General features: G+C 41.9%; 1 protein-coding gene across 6 annotated transcripts in view; it reads left to right on the top strand.

The window, feature by feature from the left end:
• DOCK9 (dedicator of cytokinesis 9) overlaps window positions 1–26,306 on the top strand; it is a 283,314-nt gene that overhangs the window by 175,497 nt on the left and 81,511 nt on the right. For all 6 annotated transcript variants that reach the window (XM_028112025.2, XM_028112023.2, XM_028112024.2 and 3 more), the window contains exons 10-26: window positions 2,757–2,831; window positions 3,674–3,814; window positions 4,129–4,332; window positions 4,973–5,095; window positions 8,888–8,970; window positions 9,531–9,653; window positions 17,210–17,289; window positions 17,367–17,554; window positions 17,715–17,780; window positions 18,887–18,979; window positions 20,246–20,369; window positions 20,883–21,004; window positions 22,095–22,181; window positions 22,564–22,653; window positions 24,404–24,519; window positions 24,792–24,861; window positions 25,701–25,826. In XM_028112025.2, coding sequence (XP_027967826.1) covers window positions 2,757–2,831; window positions 3,674–3,814; window positions 4,129–4,332; window positions 4,973–5,095; window positions 8,888–8,970; window positions 9,531–9,653; window positions 17,210–17,289; window positions 17,367–17,554; window positions 17,715–17,780; window positions 18,887–18,979; window positions 20,246–20,369; window positions 20,883–21,004; window positions 22,095–22,181; window positions 22,564–22,653; window positions 24,404–24,519; window positions 24,792–24,861; window positions 25,701–25,826 — 1,911 coding nt within the window. The remainder of the gene's footprint in view (window positions 1–2,756; window positions 2,832–3,673; window positions 3,815–4,128; window positions 4,333–4,972; window positions 5,096–8,887; window positions 8,971–9,530; window positions 9,654–17,209; window positions 17,290–17,366; window positions 17,555–17,714; window positions 17,781–18,886; window positions 18,980–20,245; window positions 20,370–20,882; window positions 21,005–22,094; window positions 22,182–22,563; window positions 22,654–24,403; window positions 24,520–24,791; window positions 24,862–25,700; window positions 25,827–26,306) is intronic.

Here is a 26,306-nt window from a genome sequence, read left to right as displayed (position 1 = left end):
GGGAGGATCGGGAGGAACTTTTAAGGAGCTTTGTGTTTGCTTTTAATCAATGATCTAGTAGAGCTCTCAATGTATCTAAGGTAGATGATAGGCTTTTAGGTTATTTTTACTTCTAAAGTTGTCCCTTCTTTCCCATTAAATGGTTTCTCTAGTGAAGAATATTATCCCTTGGATATTAGTGGCAACATCAGGATACTTTGAGTCTATTTTGGCTAGTTGTTGATTTTTTTTTCTTTTAATGTGTCTGCATCATGCATAATGGTTGCCCTCTAATTACATGGACCTCATAGCAATCATCTGTGCTCTGTTCATTTCTGATCTCGGATATAGTCAGCTTGAGACAACAAGCATCTTTGAGAAACGCACCAGGAATTGTATCTACATTAAGAATCCATTGCTCTGCTGCAGTGTCTGAAATCACGGGATCTGCCTTTGTTGAAGGACTCAAGCAGAAAATCAGAAGTAGAATGCATTACTGCTGGTGGTGGCTTGCAGCACCTAGTACTGACGTTTTTGTTAGGAAACTTCATGGATTATATATAAAGGAAATTCTTTGGGTTCAGTTAAGTATATCGTACATGGACATGTTCTGGCTCTTTTGATGTGAAAAGTTAGGAACGGTGATAGGCAAGGTAGAGTTAAAAAATTGTCCTATCCCACATAGGACAGCTCAAATCAAACGATTTGTAGGAATGTAGGAATGCTCCTCACCTCCAGAAGTCTTAAAGCTCCCATTGAGAACATCAGGATAAACTTTGCTATGCAAAGAGTCTCTAGTCATCATCTTGTTTTTTACCCAGAAATGAAAGTGGAGTCCAGAGAGGCTAAGCGGCTTGCTCACGTTCATATAGCTAGTTGATAAGTGTACAAGAACTAGAACACAGTTTCTTAGTGGGTATACTGGTGGTCATTTCATTTTGCCAAACATAGACCTTTGGTTTTCAAACCTAGTGATGATAGAGTTTGGGTCATTGCTGAGAACCAACCTATTATAACAGGTACGTGACTGAGAATATTAGGAAGCTGCTCAGTTTCTCATTAGCTGTGATCTAGCCGTGTAATTAATGGACCATGCTCAGCCACCAGCAGAGAGGACGGGACACCCTCCCCACTGTAGCTGTCACTGCTCCATCACATGCTGGGATGTGACTCGGTCTGTGGGGAGAACAGAGGAGAGAGGACACCTTCTACTCTGTACTTAACCGTGGAGATTGAGAGTAATAAGAACAGGATACAAATTTAGAGGCACCGGGCATGAAAAATAATGTGGTTGGCAATGACTTCCATCTTGTGAATGTCTTAGAACCTTCTTTCTGTTCCCAAATTCCACTTCTCCAGCCCCATCTCTGCCTCCATATGTCTCTCTCCCTGCATGGCTTCCCTTCTTGCCATCCCTTCAGTGTTGAGGCCCCAAGGCTTAATGTCTGCAAACTCCTTCACATTTTCCTCCAGGGAATCTCAGCCACTCTCAAGGCTTCTCTGTTCCCACCTCTCCGCATCAGTAATTTCAGCCTTCCTTCCTGCCTTGTGCTCACGTGCCATCTCTCTGTCCGCAGGCATCTCCATGCTCTATCACCTTCTCCACAAACCTCCTCTTCCTCCTGACTTATCAGTCTCAGTTAGTGGCTACCCACATGAAGACTAGGCTTTGTTATGGGCTCTGCTGTGGGATGGGGAGGCAGCTGTGATAAAGAGCCCATGTAGGCCTCTTGGTCTTAACCCTTTTAACCCACTGCCTCAGCCCTGCCCAAGGGGTGCTTTTTAAATGCAGAAGCTGGTTATTTTATTCCCTTGCTTAAAATAGTGCATTTGGATTTTTTGGCTTCTGAAGAAAATCCTCAGTCCTTAACATACAAATCCCAGATTCATTTCTCTTTACTTTTCCCATCGTGCCCAACCATTCAATTGTAATAAACGACTTGACCATTGCTCAGGTGTGACTGTAGATTTGTACCTGCAGTACCTCCTCCCAGAACTCCCTTCTTTCCTGCCAGATGTTCTTGTACTTCAAGGTGGGCCTTCTTCTGGGAACTATTCCCTGACTGCCATCCCCTGGGCCAGGTTAGCACTCACTGTGCCTTATGCTTGCTTTGCCATTCTTATCACCTGTTTATATTCTGTCTTCGCTCGTATTCCTTGGGGACAGGTGCTATGTTTCATTCATGTTTGTGTCCCTAGTGCCTGACACATAATAGGTGCCCCCAAAATATTTATTGAGTGGATCAGCAATACCCCCTCCTGCCTACCATAAACACCAGTGGCAGGCCTTCAAGATCTGCCATAGTTTCTCTATCCCACAATTCAAAACATACTCCTTTCTCTTCCTGGGCTGATACCTCAGTCTTCCACGGACTCAAAATTCTTTCTACCATCTGACCTCATTTCCACTCTGTGTGTCTCTTTTTCATTCAGCCCCCAATGTTCATGTTTTTCTACTTTTTACTATTCAAATTCCACCCCTTCATTCATAGCCTGTCCCCTCTTCCATTACTTTATGAAGGCTTTCTTGATAGTAATGCTTAATTACTCTCTTTTGCTTACTTTGATTGTTTCTGGCCCTCTAGGATCAGGTCTTCTTGTGTACTACCTACTTGATAGTCTGTCCTTATTCATCGACGTGCAGTTGACTCTCCAGAATGAGAGCAGAGTTGTCTGGCAGGCTGGCTCCTCAGGATGGGACAAACATGTTTGAACACCTCTGTAAGAAGAGGGTTTTTTTAAATGTAATTTTTACTTTTTGTTTGCCTTGTTATCAGAGTACCAGAGAAGCAGAAATCAAACTGAAAAGTGAAAGCAGAGTTAAACTTTTTTACTTGGACCCAGATGCCCAGGTACGAACTATTTTAATGTTTACATTTTAAAACTAAGTCGGGGAAAGAAAATGTTTGACAGATTATATGTTTTGTTCATTTATGTGTTTGCTTGCTTGTTTACCTTGGATTGACAAGCAACATAACAACAATATAGAAAATTCAGGGGAAAAGGAAAAATGAAAAACAACCATAATCTCGTCACCGTGCCACTACCACTGTGAGTGTAGATTGTTGAAAACTGAGAGATTTATCCAAAGATGTCCTCAAGTCCACAAAGAATATATAATTTACCCCATAAAATGACTGTCAGAAAATAATAAGCATCATTGCAGATGCCCAGCGGGCAGTGGTGTTTCCTGACTCGTCCCAGGCACAGTCAGTCCACATCTGTGCTCCAAAAAGTCCAAACCCAGTAAAGACCTCCAGAGCTGCCCACAGCGGGTGATGGTTCTGCTGTATTTTTCCCCCTTTCACTTGTGACCTTTGTGTCTGGCTTATTGATGTGATGTTTTCAAGGTCCATCCATGTTGTAGTGTGTGTCAGAATTTCCTTCCTTTTATGGCTGAATAATATTCCACAGTATGGATATACCAGATTTTGTTTGTTTATTTGTTGATGGACACTTAAGTTGTTCATAACCATAATTTCTAAGCTCTGTATAATAATCCATTGAGTAGACATACCATCATTTATTTGACCATTAACATAAGCTATATAAACATAAAACAGTAACACTATTGTGAGTAAATGAGTATATATAGCTTTTCCATATTTTACAGAGTTTCCTTAGGATATATTTATTATGAGATTTTTTTTTTTAAATGTGAGCATAATGTCTTTATTTACATTTTCTTTTAAAGAAGCTTGACTTCACATCAGCTGAACCCGAAGTGAAGCCATTTGAAGAGAAGTTTGGGAAGAGAATTCTTGTCAAATGCAACGATTTGTCTTTCAATTTACAGTGCTGTGTTGCAGAAAATGAAGAAGGACCCACCACAAATGTAATTTTTCCCTTTTAAAAAGTACTTTACAAAAATATTCAGAGGTTGCCGATGTGCCTATTGCAGTGCAGTCGGGACAGAAAATCCTAGTTCCTGATAGAGAAATGCAATGTCTAGGTCAGGATGCGGAGGGTTGTTCAGCCTCCGGGACAGGATGTTCGTGACAAAGGGTAGGGATGGAGACTGTTTCTCGTTAGCAGTAATTTATAGCAACAATTATAAATAGGTTTAGTAATTTCTTCTTTGATAGCAATGTTCTTTTCCCCCAGCAGTTCGATCCATAGTGATGGTCTGGATGGTTTTGTTTTATTCAGGTAGAGCCTTTCTTTGTTACTCTATCCCTGTTTGACATCAAATACAACCGAAAGATTTCTGCCGATTTCCACGTGGACCTGAACCATTTCTCTGTGAGGCAGATGCTGGCCACCACATCCCCGGCTCTGATGAACGGTGGCAGGCAGAGCTCGCCTGCCCTTCAGGACATCCTTCATGAAGCTGCCATGCAGTATCCGAAGCAGGTGGGGGACATGACTGCCGGGCAGCAGTCGTATTGCTAAGACTTAACCTTGCACAGGCTGTGTCAATGTGTAATGAGACTTTGTAATGCACATCTGGGTTGAATGAGGTTGTTGAGTATATTGACAGCATCTGTAATTAGGCAGTAAAAGCAAGCTGAGAGAAGAAGAAATGGTATTTGACTTCTCATTTCTTTTTTTCTAAACTTTCTGCTAGTGCTCGCTTCGGCAGCACATACACTAAACTTTCTGCTAGTCCCTGCCCCCCCCCCCACCAAATTGCCTTTTTTAAAAAAATTTTATTTATTTATGTGACAGAGAGAGAGAGGGAGAGGGAGAGCGCAAGCAAGGGGAGCGGCAGGCAGAGGGAGAGGGAGAAGCAGGCCCCCCTCTCAGCAGGGAGCCCGATGCGGGGCTCGACCCCAAGACCCCAGGATCATGACCTGAGCCCAAGGCAGGTGCTTAACCAACTGAGCTACCCAGGCGCCCCGCCAAATTGCCTCTTTGATCAGATGATGACCTAGTGATGAAGCACTGGGTGCCTCTGTTTCAGCAGTCTGCTGCTTTAGCAGGTTTAACGTTCAGGGGATTTGTTTCACGTGGCTGCGCATTTACTCACTAAAGAAAATCGTTTGTTCCCTAGGGAATATTTTCAGTCACGTGTCCTCATCCTGATATTTTCCTTGTGGCTAGAATTGAAAAAGTGCTTCAGGGGAGCATCACACACGGCGCTGAGCCATACATGAAAAGTTCAGACTCTTCTAAGGTATGGGTGACTTTTACGCTTTGTGATGATAAACAGCAATTAGAAAAGAGGGCTCTCTGTCAAAATAGAAATGCTTAAAGAAATCAGAGTTAGGCCATATGGATACTCTAAATGATGTGCACTACTTTACATAGATTTACTCTTATACTTAACCTGATGTGTCCAGTTTTCAATGAAAAGTAGTCCCGTATGTATATAAAATGCTTCACTTGTCCAGACGATCCTAATATCCTAAGTAATTAATTGGCAAAGCTGGAGTTACCAGCTTAACAGTAGATTTTCTATCATTAAAAAGTACATATATTATATTCAAATAGAGTTCATTCCGCTCATTGATGTGTCTCTGGGGTTCTGGAATTCCCTTTGGGTCCATTTACACTGAAATGTGAGGCTGGAGACGGGGGGATGGTCTGGCTCAGGTGGTCTAGCCAGTAAGGTCAGTACTTCAGGTCCCCTGTTTGGTCACACAGGGTAGGTTATGGTGGCAGGAGTGGTGTGACTCAGGTAAAAAAGGGAAGGGAAACATAAGATGTGTGTTTGGTGTATTTTTGTTACTTTGGTGTATGTTCACTAGTTGGGGAGTGCCTTGCTGTGGACACACACAGACTTGAATATTAGAGGTTATCTAGTCTAAGACCTTCTTTCAGTCATCAGAAAACTGGGTTTTTTTTTTTAAGATTTTTTTTATTTATTTATTAGAGAGCGAGCGAGAGAGAAACAGCATGAGAGGGGAGAAGGTCAGAGGGAGAAGCAGTCTCCCCGCTGAGCCGGGAGCCCGATGTGGGACTCGATCCCAGGACCCCGGGATCATGACCTGAGCCGAAGGCAGTCGCTTAACCAACTGAGCCACCCAGGTGCCCAGAAAACTGGGGTTTACTAAGGTTTAGTTACCTGCTCAGTGACCCACAGCTATTGTGACCAAAGGCACTTGCCTGTCACCTTCTAGCACATCAAGCTACCTGGTAGAGTGAGCTCTTGAGTGCCGTCTGGGCCGGTTTTACAGTATTTTTTATAAGTGGTCACCTGAGAGATGACCCTGCTACATTGACAAGGACTGGTCAGCAGCAGGAGGGGACACTCCCCAGGGTTTAAGGGACATTTATCAAGCACATTCAGAGCTTCCCCTCTTCCTGTCTGTGGCTGCCCATACACCACAGGTGTGTCCCCAGGATGGAGGGCGGTTGTTAAAGAACAGGTTGTAGGAGTCAGAGATCTGGGTACTGGTCTAATCAGTGCTAATGAGCCTGGCTACTTTGGAGAAGTCGTGTTACCTCTCTGGGCTCCGGTCACCCATCTGTAGTTTAAGGATGATATTGCCATCTGCCCCACCTCCCTCTCACGCACAGTGCTGAGACCGCACCGATAATGTACAAGACATTGCTGGGGACGCTGCAAATCACTGACACGCACAGGACATCGTTATCATTTATCACCCTCAGCCGGGGAAAGCCCGTTTACCCAGGTGCACTGCTTCCAACAGTATGCCTTTCTGGCTGATAAAAGCTGAGTAAAGTTTGGTCCCTGGAGAGAAGCTATTTTATTTTTTAAATCAAGTTTGTAAAACCTTGGATGAGAAGCTCTTTTAGCTCCTCAATGTTTTGATTAATAACCAATGAAGGCCCAAGTAAGCTCTCCTCGCCTGACTACGTATGTAAGTCATTTCCAGGGCCTAAGTGCACCATCTTTGTTCTTCTGCCTGCCACATGCACGGTTTGAAATTTGGCAGCTCATGTTGGTGCAGAATCACATTTCACTCTGGGCTACACTTGATGCACTACTCCACACTTCCCAGTGTCCGTCGAGCATCTGTGCAAGTCTGCTCTTCCTTTATTTACGGAATGGGAAGCTCAGCCATGTGTACATTATTCCATGCATTCACACCTCCAAAGTATTAAGGCAGAGATTAACATTTTATATCAGAATAGAAGTTTTGGCAGAGGTATTACTGAGGAATGATTTTCTAATGTATATCAAAATTATTTCTTCCTGTTTTCCAAGATGGTCTAGAACATAATTTAGAGTAAATTTTGTCTTGGAGGAGGAAACTTTTATGAAAGGTCTCTGTAGGTGTCTGCCATGAATAGATTAAAAAAGAAGAAAGAAAAAGAAAGAAAGGAGGGGGGAGGGAAAGAAGGAAGGAAAGAAAGGAGGGAAGGAAGAGAAGAGAGGGAGGGGAAAAAAACCCTAGAGGGCAAAAATGAGTTTTTCAGTCTTTTGCATACCTTATGTTCCATTTGCACCCTCAGTAAGTCTGTGAGCTCAGGCCCTATTTGCTGCAGAGAGCAATGAAACTTATTTGAAGCCTGTGTTTTAGCTTTAAATTTTATGCAAATACTACGTTTTACTCCACAACATAGTCATTATTGTTAGGACCTAAAAGTAATAGTTTCTATGTGAAAACGTTTGAGTAAAATCACCCTTCCAAGAAGGTAGGCCATTTTACCCTATGACTGTGTACCCCAAATCCCCACAAGAGCATGCCCAACTGGAAGAAGAAAGGGAGGGGCTGAATGAGCTGCTGACATGTTTCAATCAAGACATGTTTCTAATCCACTCTCAAGAGCAGCAATTCCCACAACACAGTTGTGGTAGAATCATAACGTTAGGCAACTGGAAGGGATAATGAAAAGTTCTATGGCTCATGCCCTTCTGTTTTAAGGTGGGGAAAGTGGATCCCAGAGAGGTTTAATGGCCTGGAGTCACACAGCTGGTTTCAGTTTGACTTAGAGACAAACCGCTCTATTCTACTTACGAGTCTTCTCGATGAGCACTTCTCAGAGCTGGTGCACACAGATCACCGGAGGTCTGCTCAGAATGCAGGGTCTCACCTGGGAGGTCTGCGGCGGGGCCTGAGACTCTGCGTTCCTGGCAAGCTCCCCAGTGATGCTGAGGCTGCAGCTCTGCAGTGCATACCTCGGTTCACAGGCTCTAGATCACGATTCCCAAAATTGGTTTGACTGTCATGTGCATAAGTATTGTAAAAGGCCCTCGAGCATACCACTCCAACTGAATCAGACTTTGCATTGGTAGCAGTGCCTTATCCTAATACCAGCAAATTTGGGGAAATGGTCATCTGCTTGAGCAGTAGGGGTGGAGTTGATTCACAGACCTGCCATGCATGCATCTTAGGCCAAAGTGAATCTGCTTCACTGTGCACTATAGGGTTAATAAATCAACCCACAGCAAATGAAAATTGATCATTAAGAAGTGAAAATAGCATAGTAATTTATACTTAGAAACTGAGAACATAGCAATTAAAAACTCTGGCCTCACTTAAGTCAGCACCTATAATGTCTTAAATAATGAATATCTATCCACCAAATTGTGGGAGTTTGCACAAGCCAATGCGCAGTAGGAGCTATGCAAGCTTAGTATTATCATTAGAGTTCTCATTTAAACGTTAGGTAATGTGATATATTTTGGTGGGAATACCAAGTATCAGCAACTGTTAATAACCAGGTAGACTAATAAGTAGCCATAGTCATAAAGAACTATGAAAGCCTATGAGATGGTGTGCTTGTGGCCCATAAAAACAACATTTCGGAAAAGACATAACATTTTAGAAACAGTCCTCGTTCTGTATTCTTTGAAAATCACTGCTAGCAATTGCATTAAACAGAATACTCTATACCTCGTATAAATCCAGCCATATTCATTATAGTAACCGGTGCCTTTCCATGCATCTGGTACTGTGATAAGAACTTGTTTAATGACCATGGGATGATGGCTCTTTAGACCACAATTCTGTCAGTGGGATGCAGCATCTCATGGCTTAATTCTGATGTCTTCAAGGTTGCTCAGAAAGTGCTGAAGAATGCCAAGCAGGCATGCCAAAGATTAGGACAGTACAGAATGCCATTTGCGTGGGCAGCAAGGTAAGGACATCTTCTGTATGTTTGATATAGATATGGATATATGGAGATAGGTAGGTAGATAGATAGAGCTGTTTATTGTCCAGAGACAAAGAGGATTTAAATGTGTAAAACTGAAAAATAAGAAAGCACGCCCTATCTGAATAATCACTTCGTAGAGTCACAGAGAGGAAAGATGCTGGCTGGAGGAGAGCTGTGTGGGGACCGGCATCCCAGGTTCCAGCCACATGTCCTGAGCTCAGCTTGGGCAGTAGCCTGGAGGGGTGGGGGGGATGGGCTGGGGTGGGGAGTGAGGTGCCTTCATATCATCCTTAATTGTGAGATCTGCTTCTGACTATGTATGTTGTTTCCTAAGCACGAGCCATTTGCTGGAAATGTTTTCTATGTAAATTGAGTTAGTCGTGTTCATCCTCATAAATGTCTTCCATGTCTTTAGATAATGAAATTTCTGTTAGCTACAGCCACTGGAATAAATTACTCTTCACATGGAAACCAAAGTTAAGTTGTGTGTTTATTTTGGTCTTTTGGAAACTCAGTTTAGAAATGTTGTTTGGCTATTTCAGGACGTTGTTTAAGGATGCATCTGGAAACCTTGACAAAAATGCCAGATTCTCTGCTCTCTATAGGCAAGACAGCAATAAGCTCTCCAATGATGACATGCTCAAGTTACTGGCAGACTTCCGGAAGTGAGTCTCAAAGCCTTACTTATTATTTGAACACCTGAGAAACAGAAGGTGTTTGGTGGGGAGAGGGGGGCAGTAGGCTTCATTCAAATGTCAAAGGGCCTCTTGGGTAAGCATGGAACTTTACCTCATGTCCTTGGGAAGGAAGAAAAAGCTTAAAATTGAAGAGTGTCAATTTGAATTCTTTAAGGGATGTTTTTGGTGGTGCTGTGGAGGGTGGGGTGAGGGTAGAGATGAGTGTAGGGAGAAAGGAGACAGCTGAGGGACCTTTGGCAAGAGATGGGAAAGGACTCAGCAAAGCCAGTGCAAATGGCAGTTAGAGAAGGGGACTCATTGGGGTCACATCAGGGGATGCACTGTTCCTCTGTCTCGGGTTCCCGATTGGGTGAAGGGTGGAAGGAGAGAGCCATGGGTGGGTGGCACAATGGAGTGACTCAGGTACCATTAACTGAATGAGTGATGGAAGGGAAGGACAATAACTTATATAGTGCTTGCTGTTTACAAGCATTGTTTCAAATGCATTACCTATATCCGTGAGTGTATGAGTTTCCTAGAGCTGCCAAAACAAAGTGCCACAGACTGGGTGGCTTAATAAACCCATGGAAATGTATTCCCTCGCAATTCTGGAGGCTAGAAGTCCAAAACCAAGACATTGCAGGGCCTCACTTGCTCCAGAATCTCTGGGGGAGGATCGTTCCTTGCTTCTTTCAGCTCTGATGACCCCAGGTGTTCCTCAGCTTGTGGCGGCATTGTTCAGTGACTGCCTTTGGCTTCACATGGCCGCCTTCCTGTGCATCTCTGGTGCAAGTCCTTCTTATAAAGGAACATGTCATACTGGATTAGGGCCAACTCCAGTGACCTCATCTTCTCTTGATTACATCTGTAAAGACCCTATTTCCAAATAAGGAGACATTCATAGGTACCAGGGGTTAGGACTTCAGCAGGTGTGTTTGGGGACACCATTTGGCCCACAGCAAGGTGGTGAAGAGAGGGCAAACAGTGGCCGGAGCAGCCTGGCTGAGAATCTTATCCTATCACTATTCTAGTTGGTGTTCCATCATAATGGGTTCACTTTGAAACTTAGAGAACTGATTTCCTTTGCTAGGGACATGGTTTTAGAAATTTTCTGGGAAAATTCTGGGAATGAGCAAGAACAGGTTATTAAAAAATAATGAAATGAAAAGAATGGCCAAGAGCCAGCACCTAGTTACTCTGTACCATAGGAGCTTTGCAGTCTTAGTTTTTTATTTTGGAAAAACAAAAAACAAACAAACAAAAAAACACATTTCAAAGTAACAGTGTCACTTTGCTTAGAACCCAGGACTTGCTGTTAAAAGTTCATTTTTGCCTTGTTCTTACTTCTCTCCCCCTGATTTTTCAGAATTCTAAATAGAGCTGTAATTAGCATCTCTTAAAAACATTTACTTACTAATAGTGAGTATTATCACATATAACATGTCATCATACAGTAATTATTATCATGTTTCCCCCTTGCTTGCAGAATAAAAGTCATTTTACTTTATTTTGTTTTTTGAAAACTCCAGTCACCTTTAGTTAAATAGATTACAGTTTTCTTGCACTAGACTACCATACAGTTTTTAATAGTGATGATGTGGGTCCAAATGTAATCACTTAAGAAGGTGTACATACTATCTTGTTAAGGAAGAGAAAGTGTATCTATGTCACCTCATTTTTGAGAAGAAAGTATTTTATATATTTCCTTTTGTGTATAAATGAAGAAATGGATAGGCAAATAGCTAACCAGATGGAAAGATAGGCATAAAATAAGTCATATGGGATATACTCCAAAATGGTGGTCATGGTTGTCTCTGAGGGATGGGTGTATAGATGGCTTTTAACTTCTACTTTATAGCTTTCCATGATTTTACATGGATTTTTTTTTAAAGATTTTATTTATTTATTTGACAGAGAGACACACACACAGCGAGAGAGGGAACACAAGCAGGGGGAGTGGGAGAGGGAGAAGCAGGCTTCCCATGGAGCAGGGAACCTGATGTGGGGCTTGATCCCAGGACTCCGGGATCATGACCTGAGCTGAAGGCAGATGCTTAATGACTGAGCCACCCAGGCGCCCCAAGGACTTTTTTTTTTTTTAACATTTACTTTTATATTCTGACAAACAATAGAGTTCTTTATGTGTGATGGAGTTTGGAAGCCCTATCAGAAGTTATGTCCCACACTGACTAGCTTGAGACTACCCCGGCCAGTGGTGGACCTTTGGTGGTAGCCCCAGCTCACAGTTCCTCAGTGCAGGCTGAAGTTCTCTAATGAAAAAATTATCTGAGCCAAGAGGCCATGGCCAGGCAGCAAAAAGTACAGACCTTCCCTGGTTCAGAGCCCAGCAGCGTTCTTCCTGCACACCCAGCCTTCATGGGTGTGCTCCGGAGGAAGGATCTTGTGGGAGGAGTGTGCTCCCAAGGGCCAGTGAGAGACGTGGAAACCTGCAAATAGGGATGTGTTGCTATCAGCATCAGAAGATGCAGCAGTTATAGGGGAACCTTTGTCTTTCCTACTCAGCAAGAATCCAGAGAAATGCCCATGTCCACTCCCTGTGCTTGCCACAGTGGAATTAGGGAACTGGAGTTTTCCTTTTTTCTTTCTTTTTTTTTTTTCCTTTTTAACCTTAGCATTGCTCTTTTTCTTTCCTATTCATTCATTCATTTATTTTTTACAGAGAATAACCCTGTGTCACTGGCCTGGGCACCACCTTGGGTGCAAAGCTATTGCTTCTGCTCCCATGATTGTCTCAAAATGTCATTTAGTAATGGATGGGAAAATTTTTCTCAAGCTGCCCCAGTCTAGAAAACAGCTGCCAAATCGCATAAGCCACTTCTCCTTTTCCCTCACAGTAACTACCAGGGGATGTGTTCCAAGATTTAGTACGAAAACAGTTCTGTCAGATAGATGGTATTGCTGACGTACATGCTTCCAGAAATATTTATCTAAGAAGAAACACTTGGTATTTTATACCTGATTTGCTCATGATGGTGTCTTTTCTAAATTCTGCAGGAAATCTGAAAGCATGAAGGTAAAGTATAAAAATAGACATTCCCTTTTAAATGTAAACCTTTTTTTTTTTTTTTTTTTTTTTTTTTTTTGTCGTCCGGTGCGAAAAGGTGTTTTTATTAAAGCACGGAGACAGGACTGTGGGCAGGAAGAGCTGCCTAAATATAAACCTTTGTTAATGCTACCCTACTGGGTAGTTTAGTTAATAATATTATTAGGGTTTGTGCATGAGACTTACGTATATGTGTTTATTTGTACCTTTGTGTTCTTTGTGCCCAAGTTTGACATTCTTACCCCCGTTTCCCTCTGGTTACACTGCACTCAAGCCGGGTGGGGCTACTTGCCTTTCTCTTAAGCCACTGGGTACTTTCACCCCACCATGCTTTGCCCTCTGCCTAAATCCTGCCCTCTTCTGCTTTGGCACTCTGAGGGACCCCTACTCCTCTCTCAGAGTCCAGTCTGTAACTCACGTCCATGTTGGGAGACCTGGGGCAGGTCGGGCAGCTCCTCTGCTTGAGTCTCCTTTTTAAGGGGGAACCCTAATAGCCCTTGTAATCCTATAACTGTGGTGGGACGTAAAGGAAAATGCATGCCAGAGTGATTTCTCTCACCGAGAAGACTCATCTTGACCCCTTCCTGCTCAGTCACTAGACACTGGCCTTCCTATGGAGGTGTGCACACACTGTATGAAAGTGGTTCTTACATATGTCTTGTTGAGGATGGGAATCATACCGTGTTTGTGTTCTGTCTGGGTGCTCACTTGAGTGCGTGTTGTATCACCATAAGCACTTGGTAAATGGTTATTGAAATTTCTCATAGACATCAATTCAGTGATTTCATTTAAACAAAAACATCTCAAATTTCTTTCAATCACATACACATTTTTTAAGTGACTCCAAAGCTTTTAGGGACTATTTCCTTTTACAAAAATACAGTTAGGAGATTAAACTCACTGCCAACAGACCCAGGCATGCTTGTATTGCCAGTTAATCACTTTAATGGGTCAGGACAGACAGTAGAGAAGGAGGGGGACCGGGCTGCGGAAACACGGAGGTGAGGACACCCAGTCTGTTGGCGGGATGACCGCTGGTTTGTGATACTCCCCCTGCCTCTGGGGATTGTTGAGCAGTTGTGTGGGCAATGGGAAGAGAAAACCTTTCCTTCTCCTAAGAGCGAGAGTTTGAGCCTCATTCCTAGGTTTATATGTATACAAAAGCAGTTCTCAAATTCCAGATACCCTACGTGTGTCTACTTCATACATTCATTTAATGAAGTTTTAGGATGGGTTTTCATGCTCAAGTATTTTTAAGTTTTGCATGGAATATATATGCTTAACAGATTTAAAAAAAAACACAACCTAATCCCAGTCATAAGAGAATTCACTTTGTGTAACACACACACACACACACACACACATCCCATCACTCTGCAAATGCATATAAAAAAGGCAGAATTTTTGTTGTTTGTGAGGTTTTGATATCTGATAAGCCAAGTTCAATAAAACCCCTAAACTTTTGAAGTAAGTTTAAGATTATATTTAAAAAATCTAAGCCTCCACAAAGCCCATGTGCTGTATGGTATGGAACTAAGCTCAGATCTGTGCTTTCTTGGAAATTCATGGACATAATGCCTCTATAGAAATAGCAGCCAGAAGTAAAAGCTCTCAGCAGAGGGAAGAAACCAAATGAGAAGTAAGTATAGTTAGACACAGAAGTAAATAACACATTATACAAAGAGTTCCAGTGAAGATTGTTTAATTAAAATTTGTTGCTTAGAAATCCACTTATCAAAAGTTCATATGAGGATGATGTCAGAGTAATAGAAAAAGTGGTAAAGGAGGTACCTACTCATTTATGGGTAGAAGTAACTGGGAAGGGGTGAAATACAATGCTCTTGAATACTTATATTTGGAAGTATTCTTTGTAATAAACAGAATACTTCTGAGTCGAGGAGGCAGATACAACTTCATAGGTGTCTCTAAGAATTTGTGGGATGCAGTATTTTGCGGTATGTTGGTAGTGTTGACTTGTTTGAATGAAGAGGCGGAGCAAGGCACTATATGTCAGGAAAATTTAGAGCTGCATAGAAACCCATGGGTCTAAGGGTTGATGTCCCTGAAGAGCTTTGTGTGAAGCTGAGAGAGAGACCCCGACAGTATATCATCTGGGACGTACGCAGTATGCGGGAGACCAGTGACAGCTCCCAGGAAGTGATTGTCAAAGGCACAATCTTCCTGCTAGTAGCAAAGAATATTGTGTTTTTGAACAAATCACACAGTGGGCACAGGGACAAGGGGTAGGGGTGATGCTGGCCTGTCACTGGACATCTTTTGGCCGGAAATCTTTTTAACTGAAGGCAGAATGCGTCGAAAATTGTGGACTTGCCTTCCTGATAGTGATCTCTCTCAGGATTTCAAGGAATTGCTCATTTAAACTCAGATATAAACAAAAGACAGGTGGAAAGGAGAGGAAACGCTAGGAGAAACGCTGGAAGTTGGAGGTGGCAGTGGGCAAAGATGAATGTGCTCAGCACGGTCTTGTAAGGACAAGAATTTAAGACTGTTGGGGTGCCTGGGTGGTGCAGTTGGTTAAGCATTCAGCTCTTGGTTTTGGCGCGGTCTCAGGGTTGTGAGATTGAGCCCCACGTCAGGCTCTGTGCTCAGCGGGGAGTCTGCTTGAGATTCTCTCTCTGTCTCTCTGCCCCTCTGCTTGTGTGCATGCTCTCTCCTCTGTAAAATAAAATAAATAAATCATAAAAAAAAAAGAAAAGAATTTAGGACTGTTAGGAAGTCCTGATGCAGGTGAAAAGTACCCCAGAATAGACTGACACCTTACCTGTGAGGCTGCTTAACAGGTAACAGGAGCTACGATAGGAACTTTTCAAAAATAGGAATAAAACCAGTTGCAGAATCTGTAGGCCAAAGAGCTTTGATGTTTTGTGGCAGTGTTATAAAAGACATTATTAAACAGGTGGCTTATGAAGAACCACGAGGCAGCATTCTGTTTTCTAGGAATAAGTCATATCATGTCGAACTAGTCATCCTAACTACATTTCTTCTTTTCTTCTTTTAATTGGGTTTCCAAACTGGTACCACAGAGGAATGGAAAGCCTCTGACAAGTGTATATTCTAATGTCTTGTGAACAAGTCAGAGAAGTGTAGTATGCATGAGTGGATAGTTGTTCGACTGCTGGAGTAACCAGACGCCAGGACTGGTGATGCAAGGGCTACTCTCAGGCTGCCGATGGGCCTTTAGAGGCTTGAGAAGCAACCTGTTCTTGGCTGTATTCTGTGCAGTATCATCATCAGTGACTTTTTTGAGAATATAACATGCTGATGAAATGCCTTTATGACATCAAACTATTAGGAATATCTAATACATTAGATGTTAGAATCTGGACTTAGGAGGGTTTGATCAACTAGAAATGGCTCAAATGTAAAAGAGTGAGATTTCCTCAAGGCAAAATCAAATCCTGTTCTGAGTTCCAAAAACCATAATTTTATGAATATAGGATGGAGAGAGATGGCATGATAGTAAAGCATATAGAAAAAGATGTACATCACTAGGGTGGTGTGACTACCACAAAATAATAGTATTTGGCTACATCAGTAGAAGTGTGTATTGTTCAAAACGAGATAGCTGCTTGATCCCCACCTGGTCAGACCTTCCTGGGCCTGTTGTATGCAGTTTGGGTGCCTGACATAAATGGGACGTTCTTCTAGGGGGAAATGACATTGGAGGAAGGTCCAAAAACGCTGAAAATGATAGACTTCAGCAAGATGTGGTTGCTGTTTGTAGATGGTTGAAAGGTGTTACACAACGAAGTGTAGCCAGGGCCCTTGGTGAGTGGAAGTTCCAGAGAGGCGAAGTGAGGAAGAGCAATCGTGTCAAAATGGCTATGTTGAAAGCTTCCCTCCAGCTAGGAGGGGGTGTTGCGGTAGCAGTTCTTGTCAGGAACCTCACAGAGGAGATTCTTGGACTGAGTTAGACCAAATACAAACACCAACCATTTCACTGTGTACCTACTTCGTGTCCAGCATTTCAGTAGACACGGGAGCCTAAGATGGCTTCTAGCTCTGTATTTTCATGACTCGAGCCAAGAATGGGGGTGAGGATGGAGTGGTTCACGAAAACGGTAACTATACCATCTTGCCGATATTCTTACCTAGATTTGTGCAGTCTAACACGGGAGCCACTGGCCACGGGTGACTACTGAACACGAGGAATACAGCAAGTCCAAACTGAGATGAGCTATAAGTGTAAAATACATCTGGATTCAGAGAATTAGAATAACTTTTTATACCGATTACATATTGAAATGATAACTTTTGAGATATATTGGGTTAAATAAAATCTATTCTTAAAACTAATTTTACCTGTTTCTTTTTACCTTTTAAAGTGTGGCTTCTAGAAGGTTTAAAATTACTTTTGTGGCTCACATTATATTCCTCTGGGAAGTGCTGCTCTGGAATTTAGGTTTTAGAGCTAACTCACTTTTATAAACGTGTGATTTTTCTCTTTTTCTGTTCCTAGGCCTGAGAAGATGGCGAAGCTCCCAGTGATTTTGGGCAATCTAGACATTACAATTGATAATGTTTCCTCCGACTTTCCTAGTAAGTGTAAGTTCTCTGTAATAACCAGACAATTTTGTTTGACTTTTACTTCAGTTTGTTTGTTTTTAATTTTCCAGATTATGTCAACTCATCATACATTCCCATGAAGCAATTTGAAACCTGTAGTAAAACTCCAATCACATTTGAAGTAGAGGAATTTGTGCCCTGCATACCCAAACACACTCAGCCTTATACAATCTACAACAATCACCTTTATGTTTATCCTAAGTACTTGAAATATGACAGTCAAAAGTCTTTTGCCAAGGTGAGTACAAAAATCGAGGTTTCAGTTTTGATATCAGACTCTTGGGTTTTGGCTTCTCATGTTCTTTTATAAATACTTACATAAAAAAATAAATAAATAAATACATATTCTGGCTTTTTGTTTCATTTGCTGTTTCTTTTTTCTTTAAATATTGCTGCAGGCCAGAAATATTGCTATTTGCATTGAATTCAAAGATTCAGATGAGGAAGACTCTCAGCCTCTGAAGGTTTGTTTTTTATATATGTTCACATTTTTCCATTTTAAAAATGGACCTGCATGATATTGCACAACTAAAGGAATTTAACACATTATAATCAACACAAACACAAAAATATATGACATCACAGTATATAACCACATGTGCTGGACCGTACAGAATATGGAGTAATTGAGTTCTTGCTCCTCATTGACTGTTTCTGTTTTGTTATACTCTTTAGGGATGAAGGTTTCTTATATATGTTCAATTCAGTAAACATATCATGTCTTACTGTGAGCCAGGCATCGTGTGGGTGCTAAGAATTGTATTAGTAAGATTGATAACAGAAATAATAAGATTGATATTTATTGTTTATCATAGTATAGTAATAATAGGTAATAAATTATTGGTGATGTTTATGGAATGCTTACTATAGTGCAGTCTCTGAGCCTAGAGCCTTATAGGTATTACGCTCCTTTAATTCCCCTAACAGTATTTTTTAGATGAGCCTAATGCACAGAATTTAAATAAGTTACTTCAGGCAATCCATTAGTGGAATCACTATTCAAACTCAGGTAGTCTGGCTCCAAATTCTTTACTGTAACTATGGGGAAATGACTTTGCAAGAAGGGAAGGAGACAAAGATGCAAAGAAGAATATAATAGTTTTTGCCCTCACGAAATTCACAGCTTAGTGGGAAAGGTATCATGGAGAAAAAACTCCTGGCACATAGAAATGGTTTGTTGTCAAACCTGAATAATTAGTATAAAAAATGCTGAGGGAACACAGAGGAAGGATGGACGCATGGGAGTTTGATGCACATGGAAGGGAAGGTCATTCAGACAGAGGGATTGCATGAGCGCAGACATGGAGGTGTGAAAGGAAACTGTGGACAAGGTGCTGTCTAGTTACAGCAAGGACAGGGGTGTGTGCTTGGGGGAAGGAGGTGGTGCTGGGAGATGGACTGGAGGTTGGGTTGGACCCAGGAGTAAGGGGGCTTCGGGGTCTGGAGTCTCTTAGGGAGAAGAAATCCATCAGAGGTGGTTATAAGTTTATGCTGTAGGAATGCCTCTATCTGAGTTTAATTTCTGACTCTGTTAATTAAATACTGGTGTCTTTCTTTGCTCTTACTTTAGTGCATTTATGGCAGACCTGGTGGACCAGTGTTCACAAGAAGCGCCTTTGCTGCAGTTTTACATCATCACCAAAACCCCGAATTTTATGATGAGGTAAACAAGGAAGTTTTCTTTTCCTTTCTTCTTTTTTTTTTTAAAGATTTCTTTATTTGACAAGAGAGACAGCGAGAAAGGGAACACAAGCAGGGGGCGTGGGAGAGGGAGAAGCAGGCTTCCTGCGGAGCAGGGAGCCCAAAGTGGGGCTCGATCCCAGGACCCTGGGATCATGACCTGAGCCGAAGGCAGACGCTTAACGACTGAGCCACCCAGGCGCCCCCAAACAAGGAGGTTTTCAAGGGAAAACCTAGTTAACCAGTTTTAAGGAAAACTCTTTAAGTTCTTTGCTTAGTAAAGCAAAAAACAAGAGAAACTGCATACTATACTGGAATTACAGCGCTAGAACTAAATGTTGAAGTATTTATTTTACATCATCTTTTCTAATTACAAAAGTAACATTCATTCTAAAAACTTGGAAAATGCAGATAATAGAAAAGAAAAAGTCAAAATCTCTCCTCTATTACTACCACAACTAATATTCTGACATATATTCTTTCAAATTCATACTTAAGTAATATTTGTCAGACCTGAGAATCTTTCTTTCTCATTATTGGGTTTCTTTATGTAGAATGATAGTGTAGTTCATGAAAACTACTATATGAATCTCACTTCTAATGTTCTATCCTGGTTTTTCATCATGCTGTTGCTGTGTTAAGTTCATGTAGTGGTTGATGTCGTGGTTTCCAGTTCTTTCTAGAGTTGAAATACCAGCTCTCCCATTTCTGGTCGGTGAATGTCTTGGTCTGTTCAGGCTACTCTAACAAAATACCACAGACTGGGTGGATTGTAAATAGCAGATATTTACTGCTCACAGTTCTGGAGGCTGAAGTTGTAGGTCAGGAAGCCAACATGGCTGGGTGACGGCCATCTTCCTCCTGGTCACAATTGTACCCTCACATGGTGGAAAGGGACGGGGGAGAGCTTTGTTGGATCTCTTGTAAGAGCATTAATCCCGTTCATGAGGGCTCCACCCTATGATCTAATCACCCCCAAAGACCCCACCTCCAAATACCATCAACTGGAGGGGTTAGGATTTTAACATACGAATTTGGGAGGTGGATAGGGACACACACATTCAGCCCATAACAGTGTATTATGGATCCATTTCTTCTTTAGCACAGTTTATGTTCTCTGATTTATTTGACTGCAAATGTTAATATGAGTTTGGAGGCCCAGTGCACAAGTGACATGTCATATGGCTGCTTTCGTCGAGAAGTTTTGTTTTAAGATATTAAAAAGGTTGTTATTTTGTCTTCCTTGCAGATTAAAATAGAACTGCCCACCCAGCTGCACGAAAAGCACCACTTGTTGTTCACATTCTTCCATGTCAGCTGTGATAATTCAAGTAAAGGGAGCACAAAGAAGAAGGATGTTGTTGAAACACAAGGTTTGGGATTTCATCATTCCCTTGATTGTTCATAACTTACATATTAGGTTCTTAAGTTTTATTTTGATTCTGAACTCTCATCCTCTTGCGGAATTTTTATTTTTTTAAAGATTTTATTTATTTAAGGGGGGGAGAGCATGAGTCGGGGGAGGGGCGGAGGGAGAGGGACGAGCAGACTCCCGGCTGAGCATGGAGCCCAATGCAGGGCTCCATCCCAGGACCCGTAGATCTTGACCTGAGCCCAAGTCAGACGCTTACTGAGCCACCCAGGCGTGCCCCTTTGTGGAGTTTTTAGATGAAGTTTGGGAAGGTAGCGTGTCTGATCTGCATATGTAAATTTTTATAAAAGATCATTTTAGAATTGTAATCCCAAAGAGGCCAAAGAACATTGTAGACAATGTTCTGCAGAGACTAGATTCAGGGCCTTAAAGATCAGGCAGTTTAATGGCATTGACTTTCTTTCATACGTTTTCACATACCTACAGTGAAGTTTTTTGTGCTTTGTTTCAACAGTTGGATATTCCTGGCTTCCTCTCCTGAAGGATGGAAGGGTGGTGACTAGTGAACAGCACGTTCCTGTCTCAGCCAATCTCCCATCTGGCTACCTTGGCTACCAGGAGCTTGGGATGGGCAGGGTATAGGACTTTTAAGATTGATTTATCCCAGGACCTTCAGAAAACATGAAAAATCAACTAAAGCAGGAATAACACCAAAAACGCACACAGTATTTTTGCTGGTCCCAACATTTTAGTTTTAGTTATTCATTTTCAAGTAAACCTAGGGCAGTGGAAGGCAGTGCTACTGACAGCACAATTTAGAATTATGGTTTGGGCATTTTAGGAGCCCTGAACTAGCAGTGTCTCAGCAGGGGAATGGAGACTTGGAGCCACTGGATGAGGTAGAAGTTTTTCGCTGCAAACTAGCCATGCTCAAGTAAGGATGCGTTCTTAGAGTCACGCAAACTATTAGGAATTGTCTTCCAGCTTAGGGTAAGTCTAGTAACAAATCTCGCCCACAGGGTAGCCCATTCTGATACATTTTCTGATTCATTAAAGCCTGAATTTTCTTAGATTTCTCCAGTTAGTTGGTTTTGCTTTTTTTTTTAGCCATCTTAAGTTTTATAGACTTCAGTTTTATAACAAGCTTAGGTAAAGTTTCATTTCATTTTAAATGGCTTTTAATGTTTCTCTGCATTTAAGTAGTGCCAAATTTGGGTCCATGTTACTGACAGATTGTCAAAATATTCCAAAATCAGGGGAAATCATATAACATTCAGTTAAAATTGCTAGTCTGAACAAGAAAAAATGGAAGTTTCAGAAGTCAAAATAAGCACCCATAGATGATTAGCCCTTTCCCCTTGTTAGGACTTTTTCTGCTGTCCTGTTTGCTGGATGAGGTATCTTCTGCCATCACTTTCACGATCCTGAGCTCTGGTTTGGCTAAGTCATTGGTGACACAGCATTCTTTCCCTCTCAAGTGGACAGTAATTCTACAGCTGCAACTAAGCAAAAGATAACTTAGAAAATCCAGGAAGGAGAGCACTGTACTTGGGGGAAGAAAGTGGGCGGAAATTAGTATTGGTTGCATTCCTGCTGTTAGCTAGCCATAACTAGTGAGTCACTGATGCTGTTTGGGCCTTTGACACCTCACCCTCTGTGAACATGGTGTTTGAAGCCAAGATCACTAATCTGTTGGGATTTTTTTTTCCCTTCCCTATCTTTTCAGCATTATGGTCCAGAAATTAAATGGGTAGACGGAAGCAAACCACTGCTAAAAGTTTCAACTCACCTGGTTTCCACAGTGTATACTCAGGTATGTGTTATTCCACTAGCAATAGCAGTGATTGCCGAGTGAGGGAGTTTGCATGATTTTTTGGCAAAACAAAATCCTCATTGATACGTCATACGGATATATTTTTACTCTAGAGGTCCTTCATTGAAGAAAGTACATTATAAGGTGCTCCTATGTACTGATACAAGTGAATAGTATAAGTAACATTTCTCAACAATTTCCTCTTTTGTTGGAGGATCTTTGAAATCTTTTTAAAAATTGTTTTTATCTCGTTGATGTTTTCATTTTTGTATGATCAGTTTCATAGTCTAAATAAAACATGCATGCTGCAAGAAGCCTGTACTCCTATTTCCACAGCATTATGCTAATAGGCTTTCTTTCTTTCTCTCTTTTTTTCTCCCAGGATCAGCATTTACATAATTTTTTCCAGTACTGCCAGAAAACTGAATCTGGAGCCCAAGCCTTAGGGAGTGAACTTGTAAAATACCTTAAGGTATCAGATGACTTTCTTAGTAACTCCTTTTTAATGAGTTTGGGGTAGGTTGGGTTTTCTTTTTGGTGGCAGGTATTGTTCTTACCACTCGGGAACCTTGTAAGGATGCTCTTAGCTAGATACTCTCAACGTTGATAGCTTCTGTGTGGTTTTAGATGGTGGCAAGAAGTGGATTCAGAAATAGGACAGCTCCAGAACACTATATGTCAACTATACTGGAATTAAAAGAAAAAAACTAATTAAGAAAAGAAGAAAAAGCGAAGAAATAGGACAACTCCTGCCTTCATCCTCATCCCACATGTACTGTTTTTAGGCCCAGCCCAAAACACATTGTTCTCTGCATAGAAAATAACTCATTATATCACTCACTAACACAGGCCTGTCTGTTGAATGCTCCCCGGGTGCAGTGCACAGTAACAGGCACATAAGAAGCGTGCTTTAGTCCCATGGTTAAGTAATTTCTAGTTCACTGTAGGAGATAACATAACCTTGGAGAATGTGTGCTAGGTAGGGGAAAAAAAAACAAAAAACAACAAAAAAATAAAAATAAAAAAACCCTGAAAAAAACAGAAAGAAGGCACATGCCCAACCCCAGTGTTGTGCAGGGGTTGGAGGCTCCCAGCATCATGGAATAGTGAGAGCAAGGTGGGGTTTATCTAGGGGAGCTTTATCCAGAGTGTGGTTCCATGGGAATATTTTTTTTAAAAGGAGAGTAGCTAAAAGAGCATCCTAGGCATGAGGACAAAATATAAGAAATGTGAGAAATGGGGGCACCTGGGTGGCTCAGTCAGTTAAGCGGCCAGATCTTGATTTCAGATCAGGTTACAATCTCGGGGTCCTGGGATTGAGCCCCGCATTGGCCTCCACGCTCAGGGGGGAGTCTGCTTGAGATGCTCGCTTTCCCTCTGCCCTCCCCCCCGCATGCTTGCTCACTCCCTCTCAAATAAATAAATCTTAAAAAAAAAAAAAAAGTGAGAAATGGAATACAAGTTTGACTTCAGCAAGGAACATGGAATGAGAGTTCTGAAATCACTGCTTGGCCAAGTACCCTTTCAGGTATCTCCAGAGAGCTTTATGACTTTAAGAAGGGTCTTTGTATTAGTTTTCTATTGCTGCTATAACAAATTACCACAAACTTGGTGGCTTCAAACATTACGAATTTATTTTCTTACACTTCTGTAGGTCCGAAGTCTGACATAGGCCTCACTGGGCTCAAATCAAGGTGTTAAAAACATGGCTGAGTTCCTTTCTGGAAACTCTGGGAGTGAATCTGTTTCCTTGACCTTGCCCAGTCCTCATTCCTCATTCCTTTGCTTGTGACCTCTTCCTCCATCTCAAAGCCAACAGTGTTCCACCTCTGACCATTCTTTCCTTAGGTACATACATCTCCCCTAACTCTCCTTCTACCTCCCTCTTCCGACATTAAGGACCCTTGTGATGAGTTTTCGTCCGCCTGAATAATCCAGGATGGTCCCCCTACCTTAAGGCCGCCTTAATTCCCTTTTGCCATGTAACATATTCACAGGTTCTGGGGATTAGGAACATGTGAACATCTTTGTCCCTTATTCTGCCTGCCACTGCCTTCCATTGTTTAGATAGACTTCTTCCATCCTTGTTTGGAACTGAGTGGAAATTGCGTGGGGTTGGTCTCTCTTTTTTTTTTTCCCTTAAGATTGTCCTTTATTTGAGAGAGAGAGCAGGGTTGATCTCCTTTTAAGAAGATAACACAAATGCCATTCCATGTCTGTAGAGCCTGCATGCGATGGAAGGCCACGTGATGATCGCCTTCTTGCCCACCATCCTAAACCAGCTATTTCGCGTCCTCACCAGAGCAGCCCAGGAGGAAGTTGCTGTCAATGTGACACGGTAAGAGAGGCGGATGGGCGGATACCTTCTTCCCCTTCAATCTGTCCACATCTGGAGCGCGGTCATACACATCTGGGATGCTAGTATGTGTTGACCATTATATTTAAGAAATTTCTTTTGATCCCATGTATAGGGACCCCATCTAATTCCTCGTTTCCTTGTTTCCTGTGGTGCCAATAGCATCATCATTGTTCTGCAACTACTGTGTAATAATGAAATGTTTTCATTTTCACATTACTATTCATTGCTTTATTCATTTCTGTGGTGTGTAGGGTCATTATTCATGTGGTTGCCCAGTGCCATGAGGAAGGATTGGAGAGCCACTTGAGGTCATATGTTAAGGTATGTAAAATAAACGGTCCCGGTCATTTAAATCTGTGGCTCTCCAATTTTCCTTCTAAGGACTCATTTTTTAGAAATCTAGTTATTTTGGGATGAAACTTAATACCTCTGCTTTCTCTTCTATACCTTAGCCAGTGCTTATACCTGAATGAGAGGAAGTCCAGAGAGGGGCAGCCATTCATTTATTTACTTAATTTTATTTTTTCAATGTACATTTCTTATAATGGGTTTTGCAAGTAATAATGATGTGGAATTTTAAAGAAAAATTTTAAGTCGCTCTTAGTAGGCCTTTGGTATAGCCCTATTGTTTTCATCTTTCTTTTTCCCAACTAAAATTTGCAGTAAAACTGTTTCTCCTGAGATAAGAAGGTTAGCACTGGCCTCCATCAAATTAGATAATTATGTGGGACAGCAAGAGATGTCACTAGGATGAATATCAACAGGTTCTTCCTTTATGTAACACTTCAGTAGACAGAGTGGCGGTTACCATTGTGAAAAGTTACATACATTCTATTTAGTCTTAGACACGTCTGTAAATTATAGCTACAGAATCAAGTCACCCAGTGTCAGGTGACACATTCCTTGAAGTCCTTGGGAGGTGGAATTGTGGGCTGGAGGACCACTGACCTGAGACAGGTGGTTCCTGTATTGTTACGGGTTCCCTGAAGGTATCCTGGACTCCCTCTTTGTGTCACCCTTCCTTCCTTCCGTTACCACACCTTCCTCTCCCACCCTGCACTTGTACCTCAGTCCCTCACCGCCATCCCTTGGAGCCTCTCCTGCTTTCAGCCCATCCTAGATAACCAGGACATTAAAATATCTTTCCCTTTTCTTCAAAGTATGCTTACAAGGCTGAGCCATACATTGCTTCCGAATACAAGACAGTGCACGAAGAACTGACGAAAGCCATGACCACAATTCTCAAGCCTTCTGCTGACTTCCTCACCAGCAATAAACTACTTAAGGTATGTGGGGTGGTGGGGTGGGGGGGCAGTGTGGCTCTGCAGTATTGAAACTGATGGAAGAAAATCCGAATGCCGTAGTCTGATCAGTTCACCCTTCTTGTGTGCTTTTAGAGACAGTCACCATCTCCTAAAAAGGGGTAAAGAGTTAGTTCTTTGGGACCAACTTTGCTGCGTATATTTGTGCTTCTAACAGACCTGCAAAATATTACTATATTTAAAATTTCACGGGCTCTTAAGTTTTAAGAAGTCGTCATATTTGAATGGGTGGAGGACACCGAGGTGGAGATTATAAAGGCAGCATCAGCAGGGGAGGCTCAGTCAGGAGGAAAGATCATAAATCTAATCCAGCAGTGCCTCTCGTTGGCTTGTACCGTGCTGAACATATGCACCCAGCTTCCTCGTGGGATGCAGTCCTTGTTGTGGGACATGCGAAAGCCGGAGAGCAGCTCCCGTGCACCTCTGGTCTGATAATACTTTGCC

This window comes from Eumetopias jubatus, unplaced genomic scaffold (assembly GCF_037043125.1).
Source record: "Eumetopias jubatus isolate StellerSeaLion01/CBP00866 unplaced genomic scaffold, mEumJub1_p1.0 scaffold_3, whole genome shotgun sequence".
Classification (NCBI taxonomy): domain Eukaryota; kingdom Metazoa; phylum Chordata; class Mammalia; order Carnivora; family Otariidae; genus Eumetopias; species Eumetopias jubatus.
Note: the sequence above shows the minus strand (reverse complement) of the source record. Positions and strands in the feature narration are given on the sequence as shown.